We start from the raw sequence: 25,438 nt of genomic DNA, 5'->3' as shown, positions 1-25,438 counted from the left end.
GGTGTTGATTACAGGCGAGATCGTGCGGTTTGCGGGCTGTCAGCCAGCGGGGGGGCCACCGGGCACAGGGCATCCGGTGGTAATTCTGCCCTGGAACGGCGCAATCTGACGAGCGAGCGAGTGACCAGGGCCGCAGGGACCGGCAGAATGTGCGCTGCCGTCTGATTGACGACGGTGCCGCCCGGCCCTGGCCCTGGCCTGCCCTGGGCGTTCACTCGCTCGCTCGTTGCTGGGGATCGAGTGACGGAGGTTGTCGAGCAGCCCAGGGGAGCAGGGAACAGGGGGGCCGTCGAACAGGGCTGCGGTGGACGATCCCGCACTGTTAGTGGCTTGGTGCCTCCGCCGCCCTAACGGCCCTCGTGTTTGTTGAAATGGAGGTGCCCGGTGCATCCCCCCAGTGAGTCAGTGGCTTATTGTCTCCAGAAGCGCCCCTCCATTGTGACAATGCGCCGCCGTTGAGCACACGCGAGTTGTGCATTCCATTCCATTGGTGAATGGGCCCATTGTGCAAATGTCCAGAACGTACGACGGGCTCGTATTGCAGACCCGTCTGCGGTACGAGGTGCAGGACTGTTGATCACCTTACGTGCTCGATATCATGCCTCTGCGGTGCTGCATTCGGACGTTTGTTTTTTGTGTTTCAACGTTTCGCCGGCCCTCGACAGCTGCTCGGCCTCGTTGCCGGTTTCATGCAGCATCTCGACGACGGCACGCGCATATCGGCCTGCGCTCCCGAGTCCCGAGTGCCTGTGCGGGCGCAGCCGGCTATCCCCTGCCCTGTGCTGACATGCCGTGCATAGCCCAGCGTTCGACATCGCATGCACATCTCCGAGCGGGCGTCACGGCGTCTGGCCGCTGTGCGACAGGCCACTGAGATGCATGCTCCTGCACAACGTCGACCTCATCACTCCACCATCACGCGCCGCGACTCGTCAGCATCTAAAGCGGCGAGACCCTCCCCAGCAACACACAGCACACTCGCACACTGTCACTCACAGCCCGGAAGGTGCCAGGAACAGCTTGGGCCGGGAAGCATCAGGGGTGTGTGTGCCTTACAGGGGACTCGCAGGGGCCTTGCAAGGGGCCCCTCTGCACGGCCCCCACCAGCGTCCAGGAACCCTCTCGGCCTGATTGGTCCCCAATCAGGAAACGAGATTGCTAGCCAGGCACGCGCATGACTTGCAGCCAATCCAGGCGGGGCCGTGCGCTCCACTCCTCGACCCCCTCATCACGGGCGCAAACGAGGACGGGGCGTGGGTCCCACTGCTGCCGTTCTTGTCGCCAGCGCCACGCAGCAGGCGCCAGGGACCCGCGCCCGCCATTAGCAACAGCATCAGCATCGTCATCGCCCTAGGCCTCGCGCCCTCACCCTCGTCCTCGCCCTCGCCCTCGCCTCGCCCATCAGCCGCGCGATCCGCGTTGAGCGCAGCTTCTCGAGGGGTCATCCCTTCACAATATCTGAATTCAATGGCTTCGATATAAACCCACCAGCTGGGCCGGTTCCTCCTCCCGTCGACAAAGGCCCTCGGCTCCCCGGCCTGCAGAAGACGGGCTGGCCCGGAACTCGAGGTGCAGCATCAAACGTCTTCGACTTGCCTGAATGGTCATCGCCCGCATCTTTGGTGTGAATGCGAGCACCCTGGCCGAGGCTTCCGCTCCTCCCACGTTGCCGCCGCCATGTTGTCGCCGCCAAGCGTCAACGGTTGCTCGCCACAGTTCCCACTCCGCCGCACTTCTGTCTGCACCCTGGGCACGCCGCATGTCAACGTGCATCACGATGGCTCTCAGCTCTGGCTGGGATCCGGTCCTGAAAAGCCCCAAGTAATATTCCTCCCATCTTTTCTGACCGACTTTCTCTCGCAGCATTGACCGACAGACCACGGGCAATTTGCGCGACGTTCCTTTGCCAATCCGCCCTGCCTTACCGCTGTCTCTGCGCAATATGAGTCGATCTATCCCTTGCGCATTGGGGGGCCATTTCGCTCGTCCTCGGCGTCACCGGCACGAGACTTGTGTCCGTGTGTGTGTGTGTCTGTCGTCCCGCAGCTCCGTTCCATCCCTCTTCCTTGGGCCTTCCAAACCGAACCCCCAAAAAGAAAGGTCGCTTGGGCAAAAAGGCTGCGAACCCGCCGCGCGCCCGTCGTGTGAGCTAGGCAGGCATTTGAAACACGCCCGATAAACTTGGCGCCGCACAGCTGGGGACGATTATTCCCGCCTTCAGCTAGTGCCCTTCAATCTCCGATATGAGACTTTTTTTTAGCAGTCGCGTCTCTTGCGCTGGCCGCTCACCGCGCTACTGCTGGCTGGTGTTCTTTGGCCAGATTTCTGGCAGTTGAGAGAGTGACGCCACGGCGTCGCTTCTTTCCCCTTCGTCAGGCGCTGTGTGGGACGGCCTTGTATTCAGGGCTGCTTGATGCTACGTAATCTGTCCTTGATGCGTCTTGGATGCTTGGCTGATGGACAGTCCCACAGGTGCCAGCTGGCCATTTTGTCGGTGCCATCCGAGTCCTGTTTCACTTTGTTTCCAGCTCACCTGTCAGACCCCCACGGTAGCGTTGCCTCTGTCGCTGTTCGAGCGCGCGTGCCCATGGAACCAGGCACTACGGTTCCGTGCGCGGGCACGATAAGGTTTCCGTCTGGCGTTTCAGCACACCAGCCGCACCGGCTCCTGAACCGGCCATTCGCATGTTATTGAACTCTGTTGCTTGGCCTCCCGCGACGACGACGCATCTAAGCAATTGCGCGAATACTACATTCTAGCAGGAACGGGTCCTGTCGCGACCGTGCGTGCATTGTACATATCGACGCGATCGCCCGGAGCGGACGTTGCGCAAGTGCCGCACGGATCGGTCGACTTGTTGGGGATGGCGTCCAGCTGAGTGAGGGGATTGCGCCCGCACTACGACAGCAGGACGGCCAGCTACCAGTGTGTAAATGCAGCAAATATTGAGTAGAGGCGTCTTGCCCTAGCCCAGCTCGGTAGTCGTTTACCGATGTCCTATAGCTGCTGAAGTCTCGCAAGGTCTGCACGGCCGCTTCGAGGCCAGGAGGCCAGATTTCGGCAGTGTAGGGTGGTGACTCTCAATTTCGGCCGGGTCGGCCGGGTGGGGTCCCCGGTCTCCGGTCACCGGCCCCGTGCTTGACCCGGCCCACATACCGCCCCGGAACGAGCTCCCGAGGGTGACGATCCGCGAACTCGAGAACGTCCTGCATCACGATAGAAGCACCGGCGCTTGGGCCCATAGGTTTTGTATGTCTTGGAATCATTCATCGTCCCATATTGTCCCCGTCCGGCTCTATAGCTCGTCTATACGCAGATCGCTATGTGCATCGGAAAAAATTGCCGATGAGATGACTCGTCCCCTCCTTCTCCAAATCACCCAATCTCGCGCTCATAGCGAGAGAAGCAAAAGACAACACACTTTCATCGCTCTGCCGCCGCCGCCGCCGCCCCCGGGGTATCGTGTAGTACAGTACCGCCCTCGCGTCTCCCAGCAAAAGCCTACATAGAATCTTCCATCTGCCGACTCCTCGTCTTGGACCAGTTGTCGCGGTCCTGCTTGCCGCCCTTGCTCTCCAGGCCCATGCCTCGCTCGACCCACTCCTTGCTCTCCATGTGGGAAAGACGGCTCAGCGCGCGCGCAAACGCAAAGGCTTCCTCCTGGCCGGCGAAGAGGCCCGAGTCCTTGATCTTGTCCGCGCCTCCCTGCTCGAGGTCCTCCATGACCGCGTCCATGGTCTTCTCCACGACATCCGCGTCGCCGTCCTTGGCGGCCGCCTTGCCCTTGCTGGCTCGCATCTTCCTCTCCCCGTCGAGGAGCGCCTCGGCAATCTCGTCGCGCGAGACGAAGAGCTCGGTGATGGGCTTCTCCGTCGTGAGCACGAGCTTGGCGTTGCCCTCGTAGACGGCGTCGATGAAGGTGATGAACCGGCGCGCGAGGTCGCGCTCGCGGATCGTCATGCCCGGCACGTCGGTCACAATGAAGGCGTCGTAGCAGCGCACCAGCTCGAGGTAATCGGCCGCCGATTTCGGCTTGCCGATGAGCTCGTCGAACGTGAACCAGGCGCAGCGCCCGCTGACGCGCGGGACGTAGATGTCCCGGCCCCAGACCTTTTGCGTCTCCGGATGCGGCGCAAAGTTCTCCGAGTCGCCGAGGAAGCGGAACCACTTCTCGGCGTGCGAGGCGGCGTGCTGGTCGAGCGGCGTGTGGTAGACGCCTGACGGGGGGCGCGGGATCTTGCGGTAGTCGGTTGGCGAGTCGAGGTTGATGACGTGCAGGCGGTTCTTGAGCAGCTTGATGGCGGGGATGAAGGACTCGCGCTGGATGCCATTCTTGTAGAGGTCGTCAGGGAGACGATTCGACGTTGTTACCAGAACAACGCCATGGGACATGAGAGCCTCGAGCAATCTATGCTGTAAAGTCAGCGGAGGTGAAGCCTCAAAGGTTTTGGCAGAGCGCCATCGCTTCGTACCTTCGAAGAATCATGGCGTCTGCCACGTCGGTGCACTGGAACTCGTCAAAGCAGAGCACGTTGCCCTGCTCAGCAAAGTCGGCCGCGACATAGGGCACGGCGTCGATGTCGCTGCCATGCTCCATCTTGAGTCGGTGCAGCCGTTTGTGAACGAGCTGCATGAAGTTGTGAAAGTGGATGCGCGTCTTCGTCTTAACCGACGGTGGCAGGGTGTCGTAGAAGAGGTCCATGAGCATCGTCTTGCCGCTGCCCACGTCGCCGTAGAGATAGAGACCCCGCGGCAGGTTTTTGGGAATCGCGCCGATGGCTTGCGCGCCGGCGCCGGCACCTCCGCCTTTGCCGAATATGGAGGCGAAGACGGACTTCTTGGCGGGCTTGAGCACGTCAAGGCTTGGGTGAACGACAGGAGGAGCGTGGTAGTCGCGCAACTCGTCGTGGAGATGCTGTAAACTCTCAATTATACCTTGAGGCAGGGGCACGCCCAGTCAGCCATGCGCCAAGCGGTCTGCAAAGCGAAGGGCGAACTCACCTCTTTGGTGCTCGTCATTGCGCAGGATGCCTTCGTTTACCCGCTGATCGTACTCCTCGAGTGGGCCCCAACTTGAAGATCTATCGTTTGACACGCTCTCGAAGAACCGCGGTGTGCCTGGTCGAAACAAACCCGGTCGCGAGGGGGCCCCTCGAAGCGACCCTGGCCGTTTCCCCCCCTCTGCATGCGCGCGTGCGACGCGGGCGAGACTGCCGTGCGATTGCCGCCGTGCGACCACACGTATCGAGCTAAAGGACCTCAGAGGCACCGCATCCTGCGGCAGGGCGATCATGGCCGTGGCCTGGAGGCGGCGCAGAGGGACATGACGCGCCGTGCCGCCCCGCATGGCGATGAAAGGGCGCGCACGAGAACTGACGAAGGTGATGGTCGCGCAGAAAGAACAAGGACTGACTGCGCGTGCGCGCAAGAGAAAGAGAGTCCCCAATATGCCGAAAATGCCCTGCAGACCAGGTGGGAGAGCGAGGAAGAAGCCGAACCCGGATGTCAAAAGTGAAACGACGTCACGGGGATGCGGAATGGCGCCCACGTGGAGTTGCCGAGCCTGCGGGCAAGGGCGGAGCCCGGGGGCTAGAAGAAGCTCCGTGTCGGCCCGTGGTTTAAGCGATGGGCGACCTCGGCCATTCGGTGGCCCGAACCAATATCTCCATCAGTGAATCGATCTTTGATTATTATTATTATTTTTAGAGACGCCGAAAGCTCCTGCTCGCCCAATGCTCTAATTAGTCGTACAGGGAAGTGTAGGTTCTCCTCACGGTCCTGACTCCCGACCCGCAGCGTTGGAGTGACCGTCCGCCACAGCCGCCACACACGGCTAGCTAGACCCTAGCCTCCCGCTCCTCAAAGCCCAGCCCAGGTCGCCATTCATTGCAACAACTTCATAGTCAAAGGGAGAGGCGAATAATCATGCCATCCAAACTGCCATGCTCAGAGCCCCAAGAAGACACGTGATGGGCAATTGGACAACACCGGCCATCCCGCGGGCAGGGTTACCGTTCTTGGGCGAGTTCCCCCCGGCGTTGCAGCCCGTGTTGCCCGTGTTGTCCGTGTTGCTGTTGCTATCAACCATGTCCCCGCCGTACGCGTTGTTGCCGGGCGTAATAGAGCCAGCCAGGGTCACGGCTTTGCTCCTGTACTTTTCCAGGGTCTTGTCGTTATTGGGGTTGATGATGCCAACCATGCCCCTGATGCACTCGTCGCCCTGTGACGAGTAGAAAGGCGTGGGGTCCGTGTTAGTCACAGTGACGCGAAATGTCTGGTTCTGTTTGAGCGCATTAGATTCGCAGTTCACCCAGTAACAATGCGTAATTTGGTGCTCACCGACTCGCCGCTCTGGACAGGCACGAAGCCGGAGAAGAACCCGGTGCCGAGGCGCAGAGGCGAGCATGGGTTCTCGTACGCGCCCGAGACCACGCTGTGGTTTCGGGACTGAAAGTGGAACTCGAGAGTGTCACCTTGCTTGGCGTGGACGGTGGCGGGATCGAACGTGGTTCTGCTTGTTGCTGTGATCTTGATGGTGTCGGCGTAGGACAGGCAGGCCAGGGCCGCCGCCATGAGGCAGGTCTTCAGAGAAGGCATAGTGGCGTTTGCGGAGAGATATTTACGCGGAGGAAGAATTATGTGCACAGAGGAAGTCCTGTCGGTTGATGCTTGCGTTGCGCTGCGAAAAAATCCTTCTATTGCCCGGGCTCACGTCGCTTTTAACATCACTCAGGATGGTCGCGCACCCACGAGAAGGGATGAATGCCAACGGAGAGGTGAAACACAGGCTCAAGCTCGCACCACACCTTCATGGTGATTCCAGCAACACCATAACGAGGGATCGAAGTTATAGGATCCCTTGAAATGAGCTTGTAAACCCATCACACAGTTGAGGTTGTTCCCAAAGGGCGCTCTACCTTAGAGACTGCAGTCGCTCGATTGGCTAGGACAACCATTCTCTTGATCAGGGTTGACATTGCACGCTGTAAATGTCGTAGGGGTCAAAACGAGGGCGAACCGATGTCTCAGGAGCGCCAACATGAAGGGCTACCCTACGACAAGTGCATGTCGCGAGCCCGACTTTGGCGGCGCAGCCATCGAGACGTCGCATTTGCAAGCTACAGCGCACCTGCCCTGTCGACAGGAAATGGCGTGTTCAAGCTTGTCCAGAGCGCGGCATCCGCGCAGCCTGAACGCGGAATGGTGGCGCCGTCGAACCGTGCACTTGGGCCGCCCAGAATGACGTCGCCTCAAGCTATTCCAGGCGGCGGAGACAGGGCAAACATGGCAGGTAAGCAGCCCAACGGCTTCCCGATTGGGTGGAGAACATCCTTGGACCATCCGCAGGAGAGAAGGCGCAACTGTCTGCCAAGGAAGGACCTGTGGACAGCTGCAGGAACGACAGGCAGGTGCGTCTGCGCACCTGCGCACCTGCAGAGCTTAACTGGTGGAACAACAGCTACTGGCTCAAGGGAGCCTGCCCTGGACTCGTAATTTACGCGGCAGGATGATGCCTCGCTAGCGGCGGCTAGCGAGCGAACAAGGGATCAAGCGATGCTGAGGTGCCCGTCCCACGAATGTCACTTGCTGCGGGGGAGAGGGACCCCTTGGTGCGCAAGACATCGCGATTCGCGACGACTTGTAAGATTGCTCGTCGACTGGTGAACTCAATATCGGCCGCCTTTGACCCCTTCACACCCCACTCGAGAAGCAAACCGCGAGAAAGGCCTCGCCGGCCGACCGCTGGGACGGTATACTTCGTACCACTACGTACTTTGACTGCGCGAACCCGCGGGACGCCACGTTTTGACCCTGAACGAGGGTGGGGCATGCCAATATCTCCTCAGTTTGGCGCCGCGAGATGCATCTGCGTTGTCAAATGGGGGAATACCATGACATGTCCCCCACGCGGACGGGGGCAGGATACCCATCAGGCAAGTTGATCGAATGTCGGAGATATGCCACAGTTCAGATGTCGCTGAGCACGACCGGGAAGCGTGGGCTCGAGGCGCCTGGTCGTCCGGTTCGGGCGCAGCCGATATCCCAAATTTGCTGGTAAGTCAGCTCTCGACCGTCAAGTTATGTCGCGAATCACGTAGGCCAGACCCCGGAATCTCTCCCCGAGCTGAGATCTTCGGGCTGTACGCCAAGATTGCAAAGATAAGGATTGTGTACTGGTTTTCAAAGTGCCTTGGCCGAGCCTCGGACTCGGGACAATACGACACGGGGCCAGCCTACCAAATGCTGAGGTCGCACCGCCAAAGGTGCCTGGTCGTATTGAGGCTCTACTGGCCACAGAGCCCAGCTGAAGGCCATGGCAACCAGTGGACGCCTGCGGTTGTCAGCAAGTCGGTGTTAAAGAGAGGCTCTGCGCGGAATGTTGCCCGCTGCAGATATGGTATCACAGAACGCAGACGGGCAGCGTCCGAGCCTAAGATGTCATCCCTCGCAAGGATCTCGACGCGAGAGGCAAACCTGGATTGGCATCCCGTGCCGGCAACGCCGTCCGGTGTGGGCGGATGCGCGGCCCTTCAGCAGCCATAAGCGACGCGGACGTGTGCGGTTGGACAGGTCGGACTGGCGGTCAGCCCAGGGGACGCAGACCTGCGCAGATGCAGATGCAGGAGCCGATGCCGATGCCGATGCGCAGATGCAGGCGCAGGCGCAGGCGTGAGCGTGCAGCAAGATTCAGCCGGGTAAGGAATTGGTGGTGGCAGCAGGCAAGCAAAGAAAATGCCATGATTCACGGAACGGGATTCTGGGGCGAATTTCCCTTGCAGTGTTGGGTGTGGCTGCCGGGAATAGAGCCTGTCGTTGGCGACCGCTACCTGCCGGCCAGCGCCTCTGTCGGGCCGCCGGTTACACGGTGACGACAGGGCACTGCAGGTCGCTGCAGGTGCGGTACCAACTGCTGGAGCTCCTGGCTGGAGACTGAGGTGCAGTGGAAGGCACAGTGGAGGGCACCTACCTTCTACCTGCCGAAGCCGGGCCCGGCGGCGCCAAGGCTGTCCGGCCGCTGGGCCAGAGTCGCGTAGCCCGGGAGGCGGGCGCGGGTGGCCAGTAGGTGGCCGCTGCCAGTTGAGCCACACACCCCCCGGCCTTCCTGCCCGCCCAGTCCGGGTTGTAGGGGTCCCTCTTGACTCGGCCACTGCCACATTTTCGCTTGACAGGCTCCTCACCTGGGTCGAGTGTGGCGAGCCATCCAGAGAGCCTTTCGCCGGCACTCCCCCCAATTCAGCTCTCGTGACAGCATCCTCGCCTTGCCAACCTGCATCGTCGCCGCCGCCGCCGCCGTTCGCCGCAGCCTATGTCTGGCCGAGAAAAACTTTGCGACAGAGTCTTCACAGCTGCTGTCGCCAAGCCAACATACGGATCTTGCTGGTGTTTGGCCACGCAGCCATGCCCCGCGCTGCTGGGGACACGGCCGACGTGCGACGAGAGGCAACGCATCGGGTGCGCCAAAAGCACCTGATGGGAATCAGGACAACGGCCGAGGGTGGTTTGTTGGTCGCCGCGCCGCCGTCGGCCGTCTCGACCGCGACGCGTCCGAGTCTGCAGCGCTCTACGCAGTACGGGGCCGCACGGCACGCGCACAGGACACAGCACAGAACAGCGCAGCACATCAGTGGGCAAGAAGGGGACCGAACGCAACGGAAATGCCTCTTGGGAGGCAGCGCGCCGGCTCGAACGACACAATGAGGGCCTCCCCGCAGGCCTGGTGCTGCGCGTCCCCCAATTCATTTACCAAAATGTCACTCCGTCGTCGGTACTGGCGCGCCGCCAGGACGGCCCTCCACAAAGCCTGCTGGTTCCCGTCCTCCTGGAAATTCCCCGACATTTGGACCAGCCATGGGAGTGGAGATAGGGAACGCCATCGCTGGGCCGGGCGTGCGTGGAGCACCCGCTCGCGCAATCCTCGCGCTGTCTGTCAGCTGCTAGCTCCCCTGCCAAGGTGCTGGCACCTGGGAATCGTGATGCTCGCGGACGCTGGCCGTGTCGACTTGCCATGCGGGCGGGCCGGCCTGTGCAAGTTGGATGCGTAGCGCAGCGACGAGGAAGCGCTCGTTGGCCGTCGACAGCGCCGTCCGTCTCCGCCGCGCAGCCCGTCTGGGTCGCACAGGCATTGCGAATACGGCTCGTCTTGCCACGCGAGCGAGCTTGATCCATCCAGGTCTGCGCTTTGTTTCTTTCTTTGCTGGGCTTTCAAGCCCCAGGTGCCAGGTCCTTCCCACGTTGCCCCCACACCCTGAGCTTGACGCTGGTCCAGGACGCTTGACGGCCTGCCCCCCTGCTACGCACACGCCCCTGCGCCTCTCTATCCCCCCATTCCTCAAACCTTCGTTGCGCCCCGTCTGCTGACTGCCAACGCGCATGGCCCCTTCTTCACGTCTCGTCCCGTAGCTGCGAGCTGTCGCGGCTCAAGAAGCTGAAAGCTCGCACGTGTGCCAAAAAGCAACAAGGAGGCCGGCACGAAAGCCTCGTCGAACCTTGACACGGCACTGCCTGGACTCGTAGACGGCGACGAGGCTGCCGGCGGCGGGCCCCGGAGCACCTTGGCGGCTGCATGGACAATGGACGCCAGAGCGAGCGCGTCGAGACTCGGCCCATGCATCCCACGTCGAGCTGCCCGGCCTATGGAGCGCCAGAGGCACACCCGGGCCACCGGTTCGACAACTCTGTGACGTTTGCCCGCCCATTAGCCTTCGCAAGGCCGTCTGCACGGCCAAGGGTGGTACTACTACCAAGCCATACATCTACTTGGCGGATCAGGGCACTGGGCGACGGCAGACAGTTGAGGCAGCGGGAGCGCGAGTCACTCGGGCCTGCGTGGTGAGAGAGAGCAAGATGCTCAGCCCACCACCTCCGCGGCGGCGGCAATGTCGTCCCGTCCGTGGCGTCTGCTCCTCACTTCACCCCCCCAGTCGCCGCTGGCTCGCTCGTCCGCCCGGCTCCCAGGCCAGACTGTCCGTACCGTACCCGGGCAGCAGCGGCAGCAAGCACCGAGCACGCACGCACACACGCCGAAGAAGGCTGGGCTGCTGGCTCAGCTTGTTGCACCGACGGGACGGGGCCCTGGCCCTCCCTCGACCTCCCTACTAGCGTCGTCTGGTATAACGTCTCCAGCCCAGCGAAAGCCTCCCCGCTTATTGCCTTTTAGTCGTCAGGCTCGACGACGGTTCCCCATCGCCCTCCTCGGCAGCCTAGTCTCGTCCAGTCCAGCCTGTGGTCCCCGGCGCGTGTGGTCCCGGGGCGTGCTCTGATCTTGTCGGACACGGCCCTTGAATCAGGGCCTGTCGGATGCTTTAAACTTGAGTCGCCCGTTGGGCAACGGCGGATCGGGGCAGACACTTTAAACTCTGCACGACTCAAATCCCATTCTTCTCGATCTGCAACCCCATTCGACCGCTGGCCCCGGTCCCTTTCTCTTCTCGGGCAACTCCCATACATAGACGTCCTCGCCCACACCCTCTGGGCCTTGAAGATCATGCCGACCAAGCTGCAGCTCCTTTATAGATCTCGACAACGTGCCTGGCACTAGACCAGGACCCCCCTTTGCCCTGGTCTTCCCTTCTTTGCCCTTTCACTTTGCCCATCTCGACTACCGCCTGCCTCTGCGCATAGCTTCCTCTGAGCTAGGTATACTGCCTCGCCGTTGGTTGACCTAGGCCCGCGCCTTATCTCTCCCGACCAAGCACCTGCGCGCGCACTCGCCTACACCAAGGAGGGAGGAAAGACAAAGGAGGAGCTTCACGAGGGCGCGAGAAGGAGAGCTGTTCGCCGCCCAGCGCGGTTGAACAAAACGTTAAGGCTAAATGTCAACCCCCGCAGTAAGTACCTCTCGAACTGCGAGCCCAGCTGGCGCTTATCTCCTCGACCGTCTCGTTCCGAGACCAGGAGTGCAAGGAACTGACCCTTGACCCCCTTTGCTCCCGCGCTGCAGCAAAAGGCCAACCTAGCCCGCATCCGAGACAATCAGAGGAGATCACGCGCGCGAAGGAAAGAATACTTGCAGGAGCTGGAGCAGCGGCTCCGGGCCTGCGAGCTGCAGGGCATCGAGGCCTCGGCCGAGGTCCAGGTGGCCGCCAGAAGGGTCGCGGAAGAGAACAAGCAGCTGAGGGAGCTCCTCAACCGATACGGCTTCAGCGACGAGTACATCGCCAACTACCTTCAGTCCGGCGCAACCGTCACCCCGGATTCCGCGCAGACATCCTTTCGCACGGGCGAGCCAGGATCGACCGTTCAGTCTCTCCAGCAGCTTCTCGTGCCTCGGCGACCCGCCGGCCTGGAGCCGGGCATCGCGTTTCCGCTACCGAGCCAGTCGAGCCGAGAGACATCGAGCGCCAGCGCCTCGACGGCCAGCTCGTCTCTGTGGGACCCCGCGCACACGACCATGGCGGCGTACGGTCACCATCCGCAACCCATGGGCGTCGCGCCTCCCGTCATGGGCACGCCCAACCAAGCGCAGTACACGTCGCCAGCTTTCGGTAACGCGATCCCTGCACGGCACGACCCCTTCGCCGGCCAACAGCACCAGCAACTGCTCGGTGACCCTCGGCAGACCATCGTGACGACACAGCCGACGCAAGCGATGCCCCTGGACAGCCGACCAGCGATGAACTACCACTACTCCATCCCGCCGTACAACGACCCGACGACTCGCAGCTATGGTCCGCCGGGCGGCAGTTGCTGATCTCAGTGATGGGAGAGCTCGCTCTCCAAGGCGACTCGGCGAACCTCGATCAGGGGCCTGGAAAAGCGGAAGAGCTGCAGAGTCATGGCCGTCGTTCGGAGTAATCTCTTCTTCGTCACGAAGCTGGTTCTTGGCAACAGCGGTTCCGCGAAACCTTAAATCAGGCGACTGGGACATGGGCCGAACGACATCAACGAAACCGACGGCCGACGTTGCCTATCCCGTCCGAAACAGCATCTGGGGGCTAGGATGTATGGGACTGCATTAGGACCATCTGCTTCTATGGAGCCAAGGCCACGAACAAGTCGACACGATCAGCTCGGCACCGACGAACGACGACGACCTTGGCGCCGAACACAATCGAAGCGACGAGCGCGTTCCTGTCAGGAGGCCGCGCTAGCCGTTAGGTTCAGTCGGCACAGAAATTGTACGGCGCTAGCGACTGCGGCGGGCATGAAAGACAGGCAAGGCGACGTCAGCGAGTGGCGGCAGGGACCAGCTGTTTTTCGTATCTTCCTCTTTTTTTAAGGTTGGGCTCTAGCCTGTGGTCGCAAAGCCTGATGCAGCGTTGCGAACTGCACCGGTCGGTCATACAAGAAAGACGGAGTACAATATCACAAATGTCGACGAGAAGAGCAAGCGCACCCCGGAAGCGACGCCCATGATGGCCTGGTCTGGATAGACGGAATGGGAGACGGCACGGCGGTGCGGCGGTCCAGCGCCGAGGCGGCTAGCACCATGAAGTTGCAGCCGCGGCCGGTGCCGTCGGCTCGCAGGCCGAAGAAGGCCCTGCGTCAATGGATGACGCCACTACGACGTGCCATGCCAGGTGCGCGGCACATAATGAAGAGATACATGTGTCATGGTACAGTGCAGTTTTGTATCGAGAGCAAGCCAGAATCGTGAATTTTCATGGGCACAGGCCCCATCAAACCAAGTTTACAAGCCTACATGCCACTGGTGATAGTAGACCAGCCTCAAGCGTGACCGTGCTGGTACGGTGACGGTGCAGACCGCATCGAGGGTTCGAGACCATGTGCCGCTGCCATAGCCAACAGTACTGGGCGGACACCATCTAATCTCGCATCGGGGGGCTTTTCGCCGCTGTCGTGCGATCCGGGGCCGACACGGGCAGTGACATGACACGGGAGATCCCGATCTCAATGACATTCGCTCCCGCGGTCGGCGAACATGAGAATACGGGGGAGGGAGGTCGCCGAGGGGGCACGAGGCTGGCACGCGAGTCGCCTTACACGCCCATCGTACGAGGCTGAGTCAGGGCACAGCAGCAACGGGCAGCGCGCCGCCAGCACAAGTAGTAAGTCGCCTACACATTGGGTTTTGCGGGAAGAAGGGATTCGACGGTACTGTACCAACGGGGGATGGGGTCCCACCACGTGGGAGGAAACGTTGCTTGCTCGACGGGTCGGGAAGATGTTAAAAAAAGAAGCCATCATCACAAGAACGGAATTGGGGGGGGGGGGGGGGGGGCGCGCGCGGCGGAATGGGGCGATGGGGGCGGAAAGGCAGACGACAGCTGAAGATGGGGGGGTGGGCGATTGCCGATGTGCTGTACGTAGTACTGTAGGTAGGTTTTCGGAGACGGCGAGTACGGAGAAAAGTATAGCGGGGAGGAAGGCGTACGTAGAGAGAGGAAGGGAGCGAGGGAGGCAGAGCCAAGAGCGGCGGAGCGGAATGGGGGGAAGGACGGCGCGAGACCCGATGTGGGCTCCGTTGGTAGGGCTGGGCTGGGCTGGGCTGCTTGGCTGGTCCCAGGAATCCGGTGGTGGTGGTGGCGGCGGCGCCGGGCGCCGCGGCGGCCTCGGCGGGCGGTGGAGGAGCAGCAGTAACACGGGGCAGGAAAGCCGCTCCGGGTCTAGAGCTCGTCGCCCGGGGGCGTGTGTGTCTGCGAGCGAGAGCCCCGTTGTGCAAGCAAGCAAGTCGGCATCACATGCTGAATCCCTACTGACGAAATGTACCTCGTAAGACACGGACGAAAGGGGTGCGCGCGGGCGGGCGGGCCAGTCTAAGCAACGATCTCTACCTTGGTAGATCGGACGAACGTGGAGGTCTTTCTTTGGACGACATCCCGGCGGAGGAATTGGGGACGAAAGGCGCGCGCGCCGCGGGACCGTTCATCTGAGCATGGAATGGAACAGCTAAGGAATACAGGCAGCCCACCCCGCATCTGCCCAGTTGCCGAGGCAAGACAGCGGTGACGCAGGCAGCTTTCGTCAGAGGCGCTGGAACGGACCCTGCAGGATGCCTGGCTGTCGTGCATCGGGCCATCGTACCGGAGCCTGAACCACCGTATCGCAGGCGCGCGCGCCCGCACGCCCGCCCACCACCGCCGCCGATGGGCTGCGGCGGCGAGAAAATCACTACATAGGTATGCCAAGAGATGGAAAAATACACCGAAGGACTGAAAAACAGGCGGGCCCAAGTCCTGCGAGACAAGTGCATGAACATGAACAAGACGGAATTCCTTAAGTGGCAGCCAGCCCAGACCAATCGGGTTGACCCCACTGGACGATGATGGACGGCCCAAAAAAAAAGACCTGACGGGACGGGTCTCTTTCAGTGAGGTTGTGTCCGGGTGCGTGCGCGCGCTTGCAGGGACATGGGCGGCGGCAGTGGACGTCCGGGCGGTGGACGTGGAGCTCGGTACTGTACCTTAGGTGACCTCTGGCGAGGCGCTACCTTACATATGTAGGGGTCCAATGGCAGCGCTGTGTCGGCACCCGGACCGGCTTCCCCCTGCCCTGGCGAAGTGAGGTAGCACCCGGCAGCCGTCCCAGCAGCTGCCGAGACATTTCACACGAGGAACCACCCACCTTCTAGGGATCGCCGCAGCCACAACGACCTCTTCCAGCGGCTGGTATTGCATAACAACGCACCTGGCTATGCGATGTGGCATCCAGTGCAATGACGGTCACGACGACTTCGATGAGCAGGACCACGGCGAGCCCAAGTACCTAGCAACGTAGTCGTGACCCAACTGGCGGTCTCAGACTGACGCAGGCGACGAGACGCCACCCTTCCCTATATCCAACTGCCTGGTCCCTCTGCGCACATCACTGGCAGCCGTCTTCGAGGAACGAGAACACTACAGCAGGCACGCGGACAAAGGGCGGTATACGAAAATAGGCCTGCCATCTTTACTGTCTGATGAGGTACCAATGGATTCCAACGCCGCGCCCGAACCGTAGCCGTGAAATCCCATTTACACTCGCGCAGCGCGCCTCTCTGCCGTCTTCGGCCAGCCTCGCCGCCACAAGTCCGTAGCGGCCACGACTACAGAAAGTAATCGGCCACGGGCTTCTTCGCCGGCATCCCTCTAGAGTCCTGGGGTGCCGCCTGGAACACGCGATACCGCCTCGCCGGACCGCTCTTGGGTGCCACCTCGTCGGGTTCGAGCCCCGTCATGAGGCCGCTGCTGCGGCCCACGTCGCCGTTGCTTCGCGAGAACACTCCCCAGCCGGACGAGTCCTCGGACAGCTCCAGCACTGCGGCCACGTTGCCGCATCGGTAGCAGTAGTTGGGCGCCGACCACACTGTGACGATGGAGGCGTCGAACATCTCCTTGAAGCCTTCCATGACGAGCTGATGGGCGCGCGCAATAAGGCTGAGGTCGTTGCGGTGGTTGAACACCTTAACAATATCAGCTCCAAACAAGAAGCCCGCCCCTCGCGGCGACAGACCCCATCCGTCGATATCGTCGGGGTCTGACCAGAGAAGGTCGCACATAGCACCCTCGTGGGGCACCTCCTGCTTGCGGTCGATGAGGCGGATCTTATCCACCGTGTCGATGAGCGGGCTCAACCCGCCGTGCACGCAGAGCACCGCTCCCGCCGGGTTGCCCACGCTGCCGCTGCTGTCCCCGGACGCGCCCGAGCCAGGCGGGCCCGTCTTGTCCCCGGAGCTATTATCGAGCTGCGGCATCCGTCCCTGGCGGGGGAATCGGCTTATGAGCCCCCCGTTCTGATCGCACACCTCGATTTCCACATTGTCCACGTCCGACGGCGGCGAGAGCGTGTTGGACGCGCCGAGCACAATGGCGCCAAGGGCGAGGTAGTCGAAGACGTCACAGCAATAACGCCACACGTTAGCGCTGCCATATTTTCTAAGGCATTCGTCATAGAATCCGTAGACAGTCGTTATTTGCCGTGACTCATGATTGCCGCGGATGAGTGTCATGCGGTCGGGGTATCGTACTTTAAGGCAAAGAAGCAGGAGGAAGGACTCGAGAGAATAGAAACCGCGATCGACAAAATCGCCTATGCAGCGGTCAGCATCAAAAACCATCGGGGCAAGCGTACCCAGGAGCGAGTGCGACTCACCCATGAAGAGATAGTTGGTGTCGGGCACGTCGCCGCCCACCCGAAACAGTTCCATGAGGTCGTGGAACTGGCCGTGAATGTCGCCGCATATCTGATCCTACGTTAGCACCACGAGCGACAGTCCAGAGATAACCTCGGCGCCAACATACCGTCACCGGTGCCGTCACGGTGACCACGTTGCCCTCTTCGATGAGGAGCTCACGCGCGCGGTGGCACAGTTCCCGCACCTGGGGCTCGGGGATGGGCCGGCATGCGCGCAGTTGCGCGATGGCTCTGCTCTCGGGTTAGCTAACACGGTCGTACAAAGAGGTGCCGACATCCGACGCACTTGTCGAGATCGCTCATCGTGGACCAGGCGTGACAGCGGTCGCACGTGAGGTGCCGCGGCTGGTTGCAATCTTGTTTGCAAAGCTCTTGGCGATCACAACATGTCGCGAGCTATGCTGTCCAAAAAACTGTCGGGGCTTCGGTACTTGATATTCGTGCGTAGTCGGGAGCCTCGCGGCGGATGGTGAGCGTGACTGTAGATGGAAATGCTGAGAACTCGACGAGGTCGTAACGGGAAGTCGCGATCGCAAAGTGGGAAGTGGAAAGCGAAGCCGCCCAGCCGCCGCCAATTGCCAGCACGCTAGCGCCATGCCCCACCAATAATGTCGATATGCAATGGCGCGGCCGAAGAGCCTACAGGGGTTCGTCGGAAATAGCTTTTGCCGGCTCCGATGGGTAGCTCGGTGCCCCGCGGCCAATGGGCGTTTGCGGAATCATCATGCAGCTGCTCGGCTCATCAGATCGCGTGCAGGCGTCTTTTTTCCCGGCCCGGGAGCAGCATCATCGCGCAGCTCAGTCGAACCACAACCGCCTCACCAGCGCCCGGCGCAGCCATCATCGCAGGGGCGGGAACATGTTTGCAACATTATGTGAGTGCCGCACGGCTCAATTGCCCCGCGAACACCTCGGCTGACTACCCTCTGCGCGAATCCAGAACCCTCTTGATCCCTTGTGCCGAATCTCGAGAGCGACGAGGGATCATGCCGCCACACCTCCACCCCAGGTCGCGAATGACCTCCTCCCTCTTCGCAACGACCGTCGTCGCCAGCTTCTTCGTCGTCGCGCTCCCGCATATCCTGCCCTGCCCCGTGCCCCGGACCAAGTTCGCCGATGGGGAGGTCATAGTGGACGAGAACGGGAGGAGGAGGAGGTGGAGGAGGAGGGATCCCGCGGAAAGCAAGGACGGAATTGTACAGTTCAATCAGACGGGCGACGACGACACATATACCAACGTGGAGCGGACGACGAGAGAGTGCCCCGTGCCGAAGCCGGGAGGCATGCTGGGCGAATGGCTCGGCTTTCACAAGAGCGACGGCGAGACGGGAAAGCGATGACAACAACGGGAGGGAAAAAAAACATAAGATCTGCAACAAATGTATAACCAATGTTCGAACAAACATACTTAAGACCCGCCGGGTCCGAACGATTGCTCTGTGCGCGCTTATGCCGAAGTCTTGTGTCCCGTGATGGAGCGAGTATGATTAAACCACAACGATCATACGAGAGCGGCAGACGGAAAACAAGAAAATGGATTACCTACAAGGCGTGCGACCGAGTCAGAAGTGATTTGCCTCGGCAGCGGCTGGTGATGGTCACGACTCCTAGCCCTCATGTTGGCGATTCCATCTGCGACGATGGCTGCCGTCTCGACTCTCACTGGTCAGACGGCCTGACTACGAGACAGTACCGTGACGCCCTCACCTCAGTGCTGCGACTGGCTGACACTATTGCGTGCCCGTCGTGGGCAATGCGGCGTGGTGTTTCACTTTCGCCCGACTTGAGACAGTTCACCTCGTCTAGACCACCACGTCACCCCGCGCGCCCTCTACCGAGCAAGACACGGGACAGAGTCAACGAGCTTAAAAACTACCCTAATCGGTCATGGAAACGCAAGAGCCGCTGTGCCTGTCTGGTTGCGCTGTCAGGTCTTAGCCTACGGCTCTGCGCCATACCGGACGATCTGACGTCGGAGACGCGACAGGGGTAATACCACCCAACCTCAAACTTGGCGACTCCACGAGCTTAATGCGCTCTCACCCCGCGATCCAACTCCGCGACCAATGGCATAACACCACTTGACACGGCATGGCCTTGCCCCTCTCTCTGCTTCCGCGTGTTCATCCTGCCTTGTGCCGGTGGAGCGACAGCGGCGTGAGGGCAATGCCGTGTGCCCTTGACGGCTGTCGGCGGGAGACGTGCGTTGGATACTGGCGGGGTGGCAAACGGGGGGGCGCTGGGGATGCCATCGATCCGGTCTCAAAGACGATTCCTGGTGCGACGGAGCTGGCTCCTCCGTTCGGATGCTCAGATCTGCCACGACGGCATGTCCCGTGGGCATGACATGACTGCGTTGCGCAAGCCAACCCAAGAATAGCATCTCGGGACATTCGAGCTCGGCCTCTGCCTTGGGAGTATAATACGTCGGCGCCTTTCTCCCTTCCAAGTGGGCAGCACCCGCAGTCTTCATCAGTGCCATAACTCAACCTTCCTTCTTTTTCCCTTTCGGCCCCGTTCCAGTCCTTCCAAGAGCTGCGCTCTGTTCAATTCGCTTTCCATACTTTCATTCACTTCTCTCAGAAGCCGGCTTTCGCTTCCCTGGCGGATTTTACAAACAAGCACCTTTCTCTACGGATCACGGTCATCATCATGAAGTCTGCTTCCGTTCTCCTCCTGACCGCTGGCCTGGTGTCGGCGGTGGCCGTGCCCCCGAACCAGCTCGCCGAGCGCCAGCCGGAGCTGAAGCCGCTCCCGCACATCGCCTCGCCGGTGCGCCGGGCCGAGTGGTATGTGCGTGCGCCGCAGGCGCCGGCTGCGACCACGGCGCCGGCCCAGGAGGAGCAGCCTCCGGCTGATGACAGCGTGCCTGCCCGTGGTGGAGTTGTGGGCGGGAACAAGGATCAGAACAACCAGAACCAGAACCAGGAGCAGAACAAGGACCAGAACAACCAGAACAACCAGAACCAGGAGCAAAACAAGGACCAGAATAACAACAACCAGGAGCAGAACAAGGACCAGAACAACCAGAACAACCAGAACAACCAGAACAAGGACCAGAATAACCAGAATAACCAGAACAAGGATCAGAACAACCAGAACAAGGATCAGAACAACCAGAACAAGGACCAGAACAACCAGAACAAAGATCAAAACAACCAGAACAACAACAACAACGGCACCCTCAACCAGGGCTCCTTCCTCCCCATCATGCAGGGCCTCCTTGGGCAGATGGGCCTCGGCGGCGTCGTCAACCTCAACGTCGTGCAGAACCTCGGCCTCGCCAACCAGATCGCCCTGCTCTCGCAGGTCCAGCAGCTCAACGTCCTGCAGGGCCTCAACATCATCGGCCGGCAGCAGGTCGTGACGGTCCTCGGGCAGGGCCTGGCCCTCAACGGCGTCAACATCGGTGAGTTTCCATCCCAAGAACCCCCCCTTGAACTTCCTTATCCCCTTCCTCCCCCCCCTTCGACACAACAAGTTAGAGAGAGAGCAAGAAGTGAGCCGCGAGGCTGACTTTTCTAACAGTGGGCTAGTCGTCATAGGGAAGCGTGAGGAAGGCGAGTACAGCACTGCTGTGGAGCCGTGAGTCGCCGAAAGCTGGTGACCTGTGGTGACGTCGTTTGGGAATGGACTTTTGTGTTGCCAGAGCGGGCGGGAACAAGGACGGGATCGGGGACCTTTTTTTTTTTCGCCTTGTCAATCTAGCACAGCTCCTTATGAGATTGCAAAATTATGAAACTATGAAGACGGGAATTGGCTATATGGCAGCGCAAGTTTGTGACTACTCTCGCGTGTGTGTAACGGTAACAGTCCATGGTCACTCCCATCGACAATAATTGACTGGCAATGGCCGCGGCTTTCATGAGGAAATCCACGGCACGATATATGAGCTAGATTAATATGCAGCTGATGCAAATATTAAAGAATAGGGATGTGATGATGTGCAAAGGTTTGAAGCCACGTGCGGCCATGAGGCGTGTCGTTTGGTTCGAATCAGGGAAACCCATACGATGGACAACACCGCGCCCTAAAACACGATGCATTACATGGCAGAACGATGGAGAAACTCACTTTATCCTCAATGCATCATGATGACTCTTTTTTGCCCCCAGTTACCAAGTCATGTGAGTGTTCGCTCCGTCAGGGCGCCCAGCCGTCAGGGGCTCTCGGCGCAGGCCATCCTCAAACACGAGCCGTGTCTGATTGACGCGGCAGAAGTGCGTCACAATGCAGACGACCTCCCACACCCCTGCTAAGCTTATCGCCAGAATTTGGCGGGTGACAGCTCCCCTCCTCGATCGAAAGTCCGGATCCGTGCGCTGAGGGGGCCCTTTTCGGAAACCAGCCCTGACGAATTGGACGCCAGCGGCGCAACCCCCCAGTTCATGCCGATGGCAGTCGCAGGGCTGCGGTCGGTCTCGTCTCTAGGCCATCATCCGAAGGCATCGCAATCGGGATCCACAACCCCGGATTGGACCGACGGCGGTGAAACTTGAGACGGCCGGGTCGTCTCTCACGGCATCCGGCCATTGGGCGTGGGGTTGTGAACCCATGAGCACTTGGGGCTCTACCCTCGCCCCTTTTCGTCTCATCGAGCGCAGAGCCGGTACGCGGCTGGGGCTAGAGCCAAGAAGCCGGAGCCACATCCGTTAGACGCCATATGCCATCTGTTCGGCCACGACATCATCCGAAGTGTGGTGGCTGAGGGTTTCTTGGACGAACCGTCCGGAAGGTGCTTGCTGCCGGGAAGCGATGGCCGGGAGGCTCGTCGTCCGTGAGTAGCACCGTCTTGGCGTGTCCCTACCTCAGCCCCTTTGGGAAGCCATCGTGCTGCGTTGCGGTCCGAGCCCAGAGTGCCCCCGTGGTGTATAAAGACACTCGGCGTCGGCACCGCTGTGGCGTTCTTTTCCCCGGCCAAACACTCTAAACTCTGCTTCCGGGTTAGCAAATACATTCATTCTCATTCATTCATTCAGAGGTAAGTGCACTGATCTTGAGGGTGGCATGGACAGGCTGACACTCTCTCAAAGCTGTGCTCGCTGTTCGTTTCGTTCCTTTACTTCTCTCACCGAACACCCGAGCTGCGCTCCGTGCCGGTCCTACGCATAAACTTTACGCCTCAATAATTTGTCGTCGAAAGCCGCTTCCCTTCGGACAAGATGAAGTTCTCTACCATGTTCGCTGGCGCCTTTGCCGCCTTGGCTGTTGCTGCCCCGGCCCCGGCCCCGGCCCCCGAGACCGACTCCACGGCGCTCGAGGCGCGTCGCAAGTTCGATGCCGGCAACCTCAACAACCTCATCTTCAAGCAGCAAGACCTCAACTACTTGCTGAGCATCAACTCTCTGGACCTGGGCCTCTTCCAGACTCTCGGCGTCAACAACAACCTTGACCTGCTCATCTTCCAGGAGCTCTTCAATGTTCAAGTCTTTGACATCAACTCGTTGGTGCGATTTGCTCAGCTGCAGACGCTCCTCGTCATCTCGGGCACGGGTGTGTTCAATGCCTTTGACTTGTCGACATTGAACCTTGGCGGGCTCAACCTCGGTTTGATCGGCGGCGTGGGCGGAGTCCAGCTGGGCCAGTTTATTGATGCCGGGGTCATCCCCCAGATTGGAGCCATTGCTGGTGGCGGTATGTGTTGACCATGCCTTTTCTACCCACGTGGCCTGGAGACGAAGCGGCTGACACCGTCACAGTGAAAACGCCTATCATCCTGTAGTGAGGCTCCCCGTGCCAATATGGCTTTGACGGACAAAGAGGGCGCGATATTCATCAAGGCTGAGCGGTCGGCAAGTGTGGGACCGTCCTCTGAAGTCCTAGCTTGCACAGAGGGATGCAGTTTGATGCCTTGAGTCATTTGCAGGGAATCGGCATTGTTGCCTCTCCGAGGAGGAAGATCCAGGTAGTAACCATATGTGACGACTCCAACGTTGTCGCCAATCAAATCCTCTTTTTCTGGATTGAACGTTGCTTCAAGGCGCGTCGCGGCGACCCCGACCGACATTGCCTATCCACATGCGTGATGCCCAGACTCGCAGTCTGCCCGACGCCCAGAGGCGGCCTTGGCTGAGCCACCCCTGCCCCGGGATATTGGCCGATGGATCAGCAATATTATTGCCATTGCGAAGAACGGGAAACAGGGTGCGGCAGCCTGAGCACAAGCAAGCAAGCAAGCGGTATTTCACAAGATTGGCCGTAGAGGCAATGCCCGTGCTCTTCTGCAACGCGCACCCCGGACTCGGAAGCGGTGCCGCGCAATTCCGATCCATATTGCCAACTCGGCGACGTGTAAAATGGCATGCAAGCCCTTCCCTTGCCACCTATTATTAGCGTCATGCGACAGCGGCGCCGATGCAGACACGGATGCAGGTCATGCAGATAGCCTCATACCCCGTGGGCGAGCGTTGATGCCCTGCGGCAATGTCGATGAGCCTGCGGTGTTGCCGGCGGTGGGTGCGTGTGAGCACGAGACGCAGACGCGTGGAAATGTTGCAACTCCCACGTTGGCTAGGTTGGACAAAGGTCGCACGACTTGCCGAGCCGAAGGGAAAACCCGGACATGCCAGGTTGAGGGGGGACAGCAGGGTCGAGATGCTTCGTGATGCTACCGTCCACTGCCAACGGCGTTGCCTCGCATTTCGTATGTGGTGTAAGGCGCCCCCAGGTAGGCAGGTATGCAGGGCAGTTGGCTCCAACACGCGCCTTCTGAGTGAAGTACTTTCGTGTCTGAGAAGTGGAAGGAGCTCTGTGCTGCCTGCGCTCATCTCCAATTGCACCTACCTTATCCCTTGCGAGTCGAGTCGCTGCTTCCTCAACAGCTGGAACAGGCAGCGGCTTTGGACGTCACATGATAGCACCCATGTTTGCGGCTTCTCCTCCAGTTGAAGGATTCGTACAGCACGTTCGGTACTTACGATAAGGTGCAGCACAGAAGAAAATTGAAGTTTATCCAGCGCCGAGATGCAGATACCGTGTACAACCGCACACGAAGCCCCTCCCTCCATCAATATGCCACCCGATTGAATATCACCGCTGGGCGAGCCCGTCACAAAAGCACACGCACAACCAAGTTACGAAGATTTATCGCGCCAGGGATGCGATGAGATCCGATCCTCGGGTCATACTTTGCTTCTAAAATGAGATGTGACTTTGAGGCCACATTGCGAATAAGGCCTGGCAACATTGGGCTCTTGTCTCCATCGCTTGGCGAGCCTTCAAACTACCCCGTCGCCAACAGCATGAACATGGCCCGCAGCCAAGCGTGGGTGTTTGAGAAGTCATGAACAAGGACACGGCTGACGGCTGACCGCTGACCGCTGACCGTTGACCTTGGGTGGCAGGGTTTGCTGACCGTCGCTGTCCAAGCCGTCGTGGCACCACCAGCGTGCCTCCACAACAGGTCCACCCGCGTCATTCCTGCGGTTGCTATTTCTGACTCTGGATCTGGATTCCGCTGGAGGCATGGCCCGCCCGCCGGGGTTCACGGTTTTCGCCCGTGGCGGGCCCGAGACGAAGCGAGATGATTGTGCGCAATGTGGTCTGGGCGGTGAGGGGATCCATGGACGCGAATCCCGCTCCGACGGCATGCCGGCATACTGACATGAGCCAAGGTCTGCGGTTGCGGAGCTCCCGGCGTATTTTGTACGAGAACGGACGACGTACTAGCACCGAGTGCAGAAGAAGGGTCGTCAACAGGGGCTCGGTTGGGACAGGGGGGGATAATGGTGTGCGCGTCGGATCCACGGCTCGCAGTGTGTGCACCTGCTCGTGCTGATACTGTACGATGGGTAGATGCGGAGAGAAAATCATTGCCCCTACTGAGCAACGCAATGCCCCCGGGCAAGGGCCAGTGCGAGGGTCGGTGCCTGCGAGTACGACGTCCGTCCCTCTACGTATACGAGATGGCCAAACCGCGGGCTCGGCGTCGCGGAAGTACGCACGGCGGAGCGGAGACCAGACGCCTGTGTGCCCGGCAGTTGGGCAGTTGGGCAGTTGGCAGTTGGCGGTTCGGCGGTTGGCAGTTGGCCCGAAAACATGACGACGAGGCCAGAGGGGCGCGCCAGCGGCGGCTGAGCAACCCTGGGTGACGTGCCGACCCTCAATTGACGGAATGACGGATGCTCGGGCGCTGCCAAGCTGCCGCAGACATAATACTGTGTCCGTACTAATACGGTAGGTGGTTGTTGGCAGTGGCGTCTGGCTCTGTCCTGCGAGGAACAGACTTTCGGCTGGACTTACTATTACTCTGCAGTCCTGATGGTCGGGTTGTACACACGCATGCCGCCTCAGCCCACGGCCCAGCAGGTGCCCGGGGCCAAGCCACGGCGGACTCGATTATTGTCCACTGGCCCATGGGTTTGG

At 60.5% G+C, this 25,438-nt stretch overlaps 7 protein-coding genes across 7 annotated transcripts; 4 read left to right on the top strand and 3 right to left on the bottom strand.

Annotated features, from left to right (window-relative positions):
- Positions 1-3,502: 3,502 nt before the first annotated feature.
- On the bottom strand, positions 3,503-5,020 carry PLICBS_001010 (uncharacterized protein; the record flags this gene model as incomplete). The annotated part of the gene is made up of 3 exons (XM_065599703.1): positions 3,503-4,409; positions 4,474-4,916; positions 5,003-5,020. 3 exons carry the CDS (start codon positions 5,018-5,020, stop codon positions 3,503-3,505), a joined length of 1,368 nt encoding a protein of 455 aa, XP_065455775.1.
- A 904-nt stretch (positions 5,021-5,924) lies between these two features.
- On the bottom strand, positions 5,925-6,598 carry PLICBS_001009 (uncharacterized protein; the record flags this gene model as incomplete). Its single annotated transcript, XM_065599702.1, has 2 exons — positions 5,925-6,281; positions 6,341-6,598. 2 exons carry the CDS (start codon positions 6,596-6,598, stop codon positions 5,925-5,927), a joined length of 615 nt encoding a protein of 204 aa, XP_065455774.1.
- Positions 6,599-11,814: 5,216 nt separating this feature from the next.
- On the top strand, positions 11,815-12,692 carry PLICBS_001008 (uncharacterized protein; the record flags this gene model as incomplete). The annotated part of the gene is made up of 2 exons (XM_018317927.2): positions 11,815-11,829; positions 11,943-12,692. 2 exons carry the CDS (start codon positions 11,815-11,817, stop codon positions 12,690-12,692), a joined length of 765 nt encoding a protein of 254 aa, XP_018183452.1.
- A 3,294-nt stretch (positions 12,693-15,986) lies between these two features.
- Positions 15,987-17,377, bottom strand: PLICBS_001007 (uncharacterized protein; the record flags this gene model as incomplete). Its single annotated transcript, XM_018317928.2, has 4 exons — positions 15,987-16,969; positions 17,033-17,123; positions 17,182-17,305; positions 17,361-17,377. 4 exons carry the CDS (start codon positions 17,375-17,377, stop codon positions 15,987-15,989), a joined length of 1,215 nt encoding a protein of 404 aa, XP_018183453.2.
- Positions 17,378-18,060: 683 nt separating this feature from the next.
- PLICBS_001006 (uncharacterized protein) lies at positions 18,061-18,414 on the top strand (the record flags this gene model as incomplete). Its single annotated transcript, XM_018317929.2, has 1 exon — positions 18,061-18,414. One exon carries the CDS (start codon positions 18,061-18,063, stop codon positions 18,412-18,414), a length of 354 nt encoding a protein of 117 aa, XP_018183454.2.
- Positions 18,415-19,726: 1,312 nt separating this feature from the next.
- On the top strand, positions 19,727-20,663 carry PLICBS_001005 (uncharacterized protein; the record flags this gene model as incomplete). Its single annotated transcript, XM_018317930.1, has 2 exons — positions 19,727-20,483; positions 20,611-20,663. 2 exons carry the CDS (start codon positions 19,727-19,729, stop codon positions 20,661-20,663), a joined length of 810 nt encoding a protein of 269 aa, XP_018183455.1.
- Positions 20,664-22,236: 1,573 nt separating this feature from the next.
- On the top strand, positions 22,237-22,719 carry PLICBS_001004 (uncharacterized protein; the record flags this gene model as incomplete). The annotated part of the gene is made up of 1 exon (XM_018317931.2): positions 22,237-22,719. The coding sequence occupies one exon, from the start codon at positions 22,237-22,239 to the stop codon at positions 22,717-22,719; it is 483 nt and encodes a 160-aa protein (XP_018183456.2).
- Positions 22,720-25,438: the final 2,719 nt, after the last annotated feature.

Source organism: Purpureocillium lilacinum (genome assembly GCF_023168085.1).
Source record: "Purpureocillium lilacinum CBS 284.36 DNA, scaffold_1, whole genome shotgun sequence".
Lineage (NCBI taxonomy): Eukaryota > Fungi > Ascomycota > Sordariomycetes > Hypocreales > Ophiocordycipitaceae > Purpureocillium > Purpureocillium lilacinum.
This window is presented reverse-complemented; position numbering and strand designations above follow the sequence as displayed.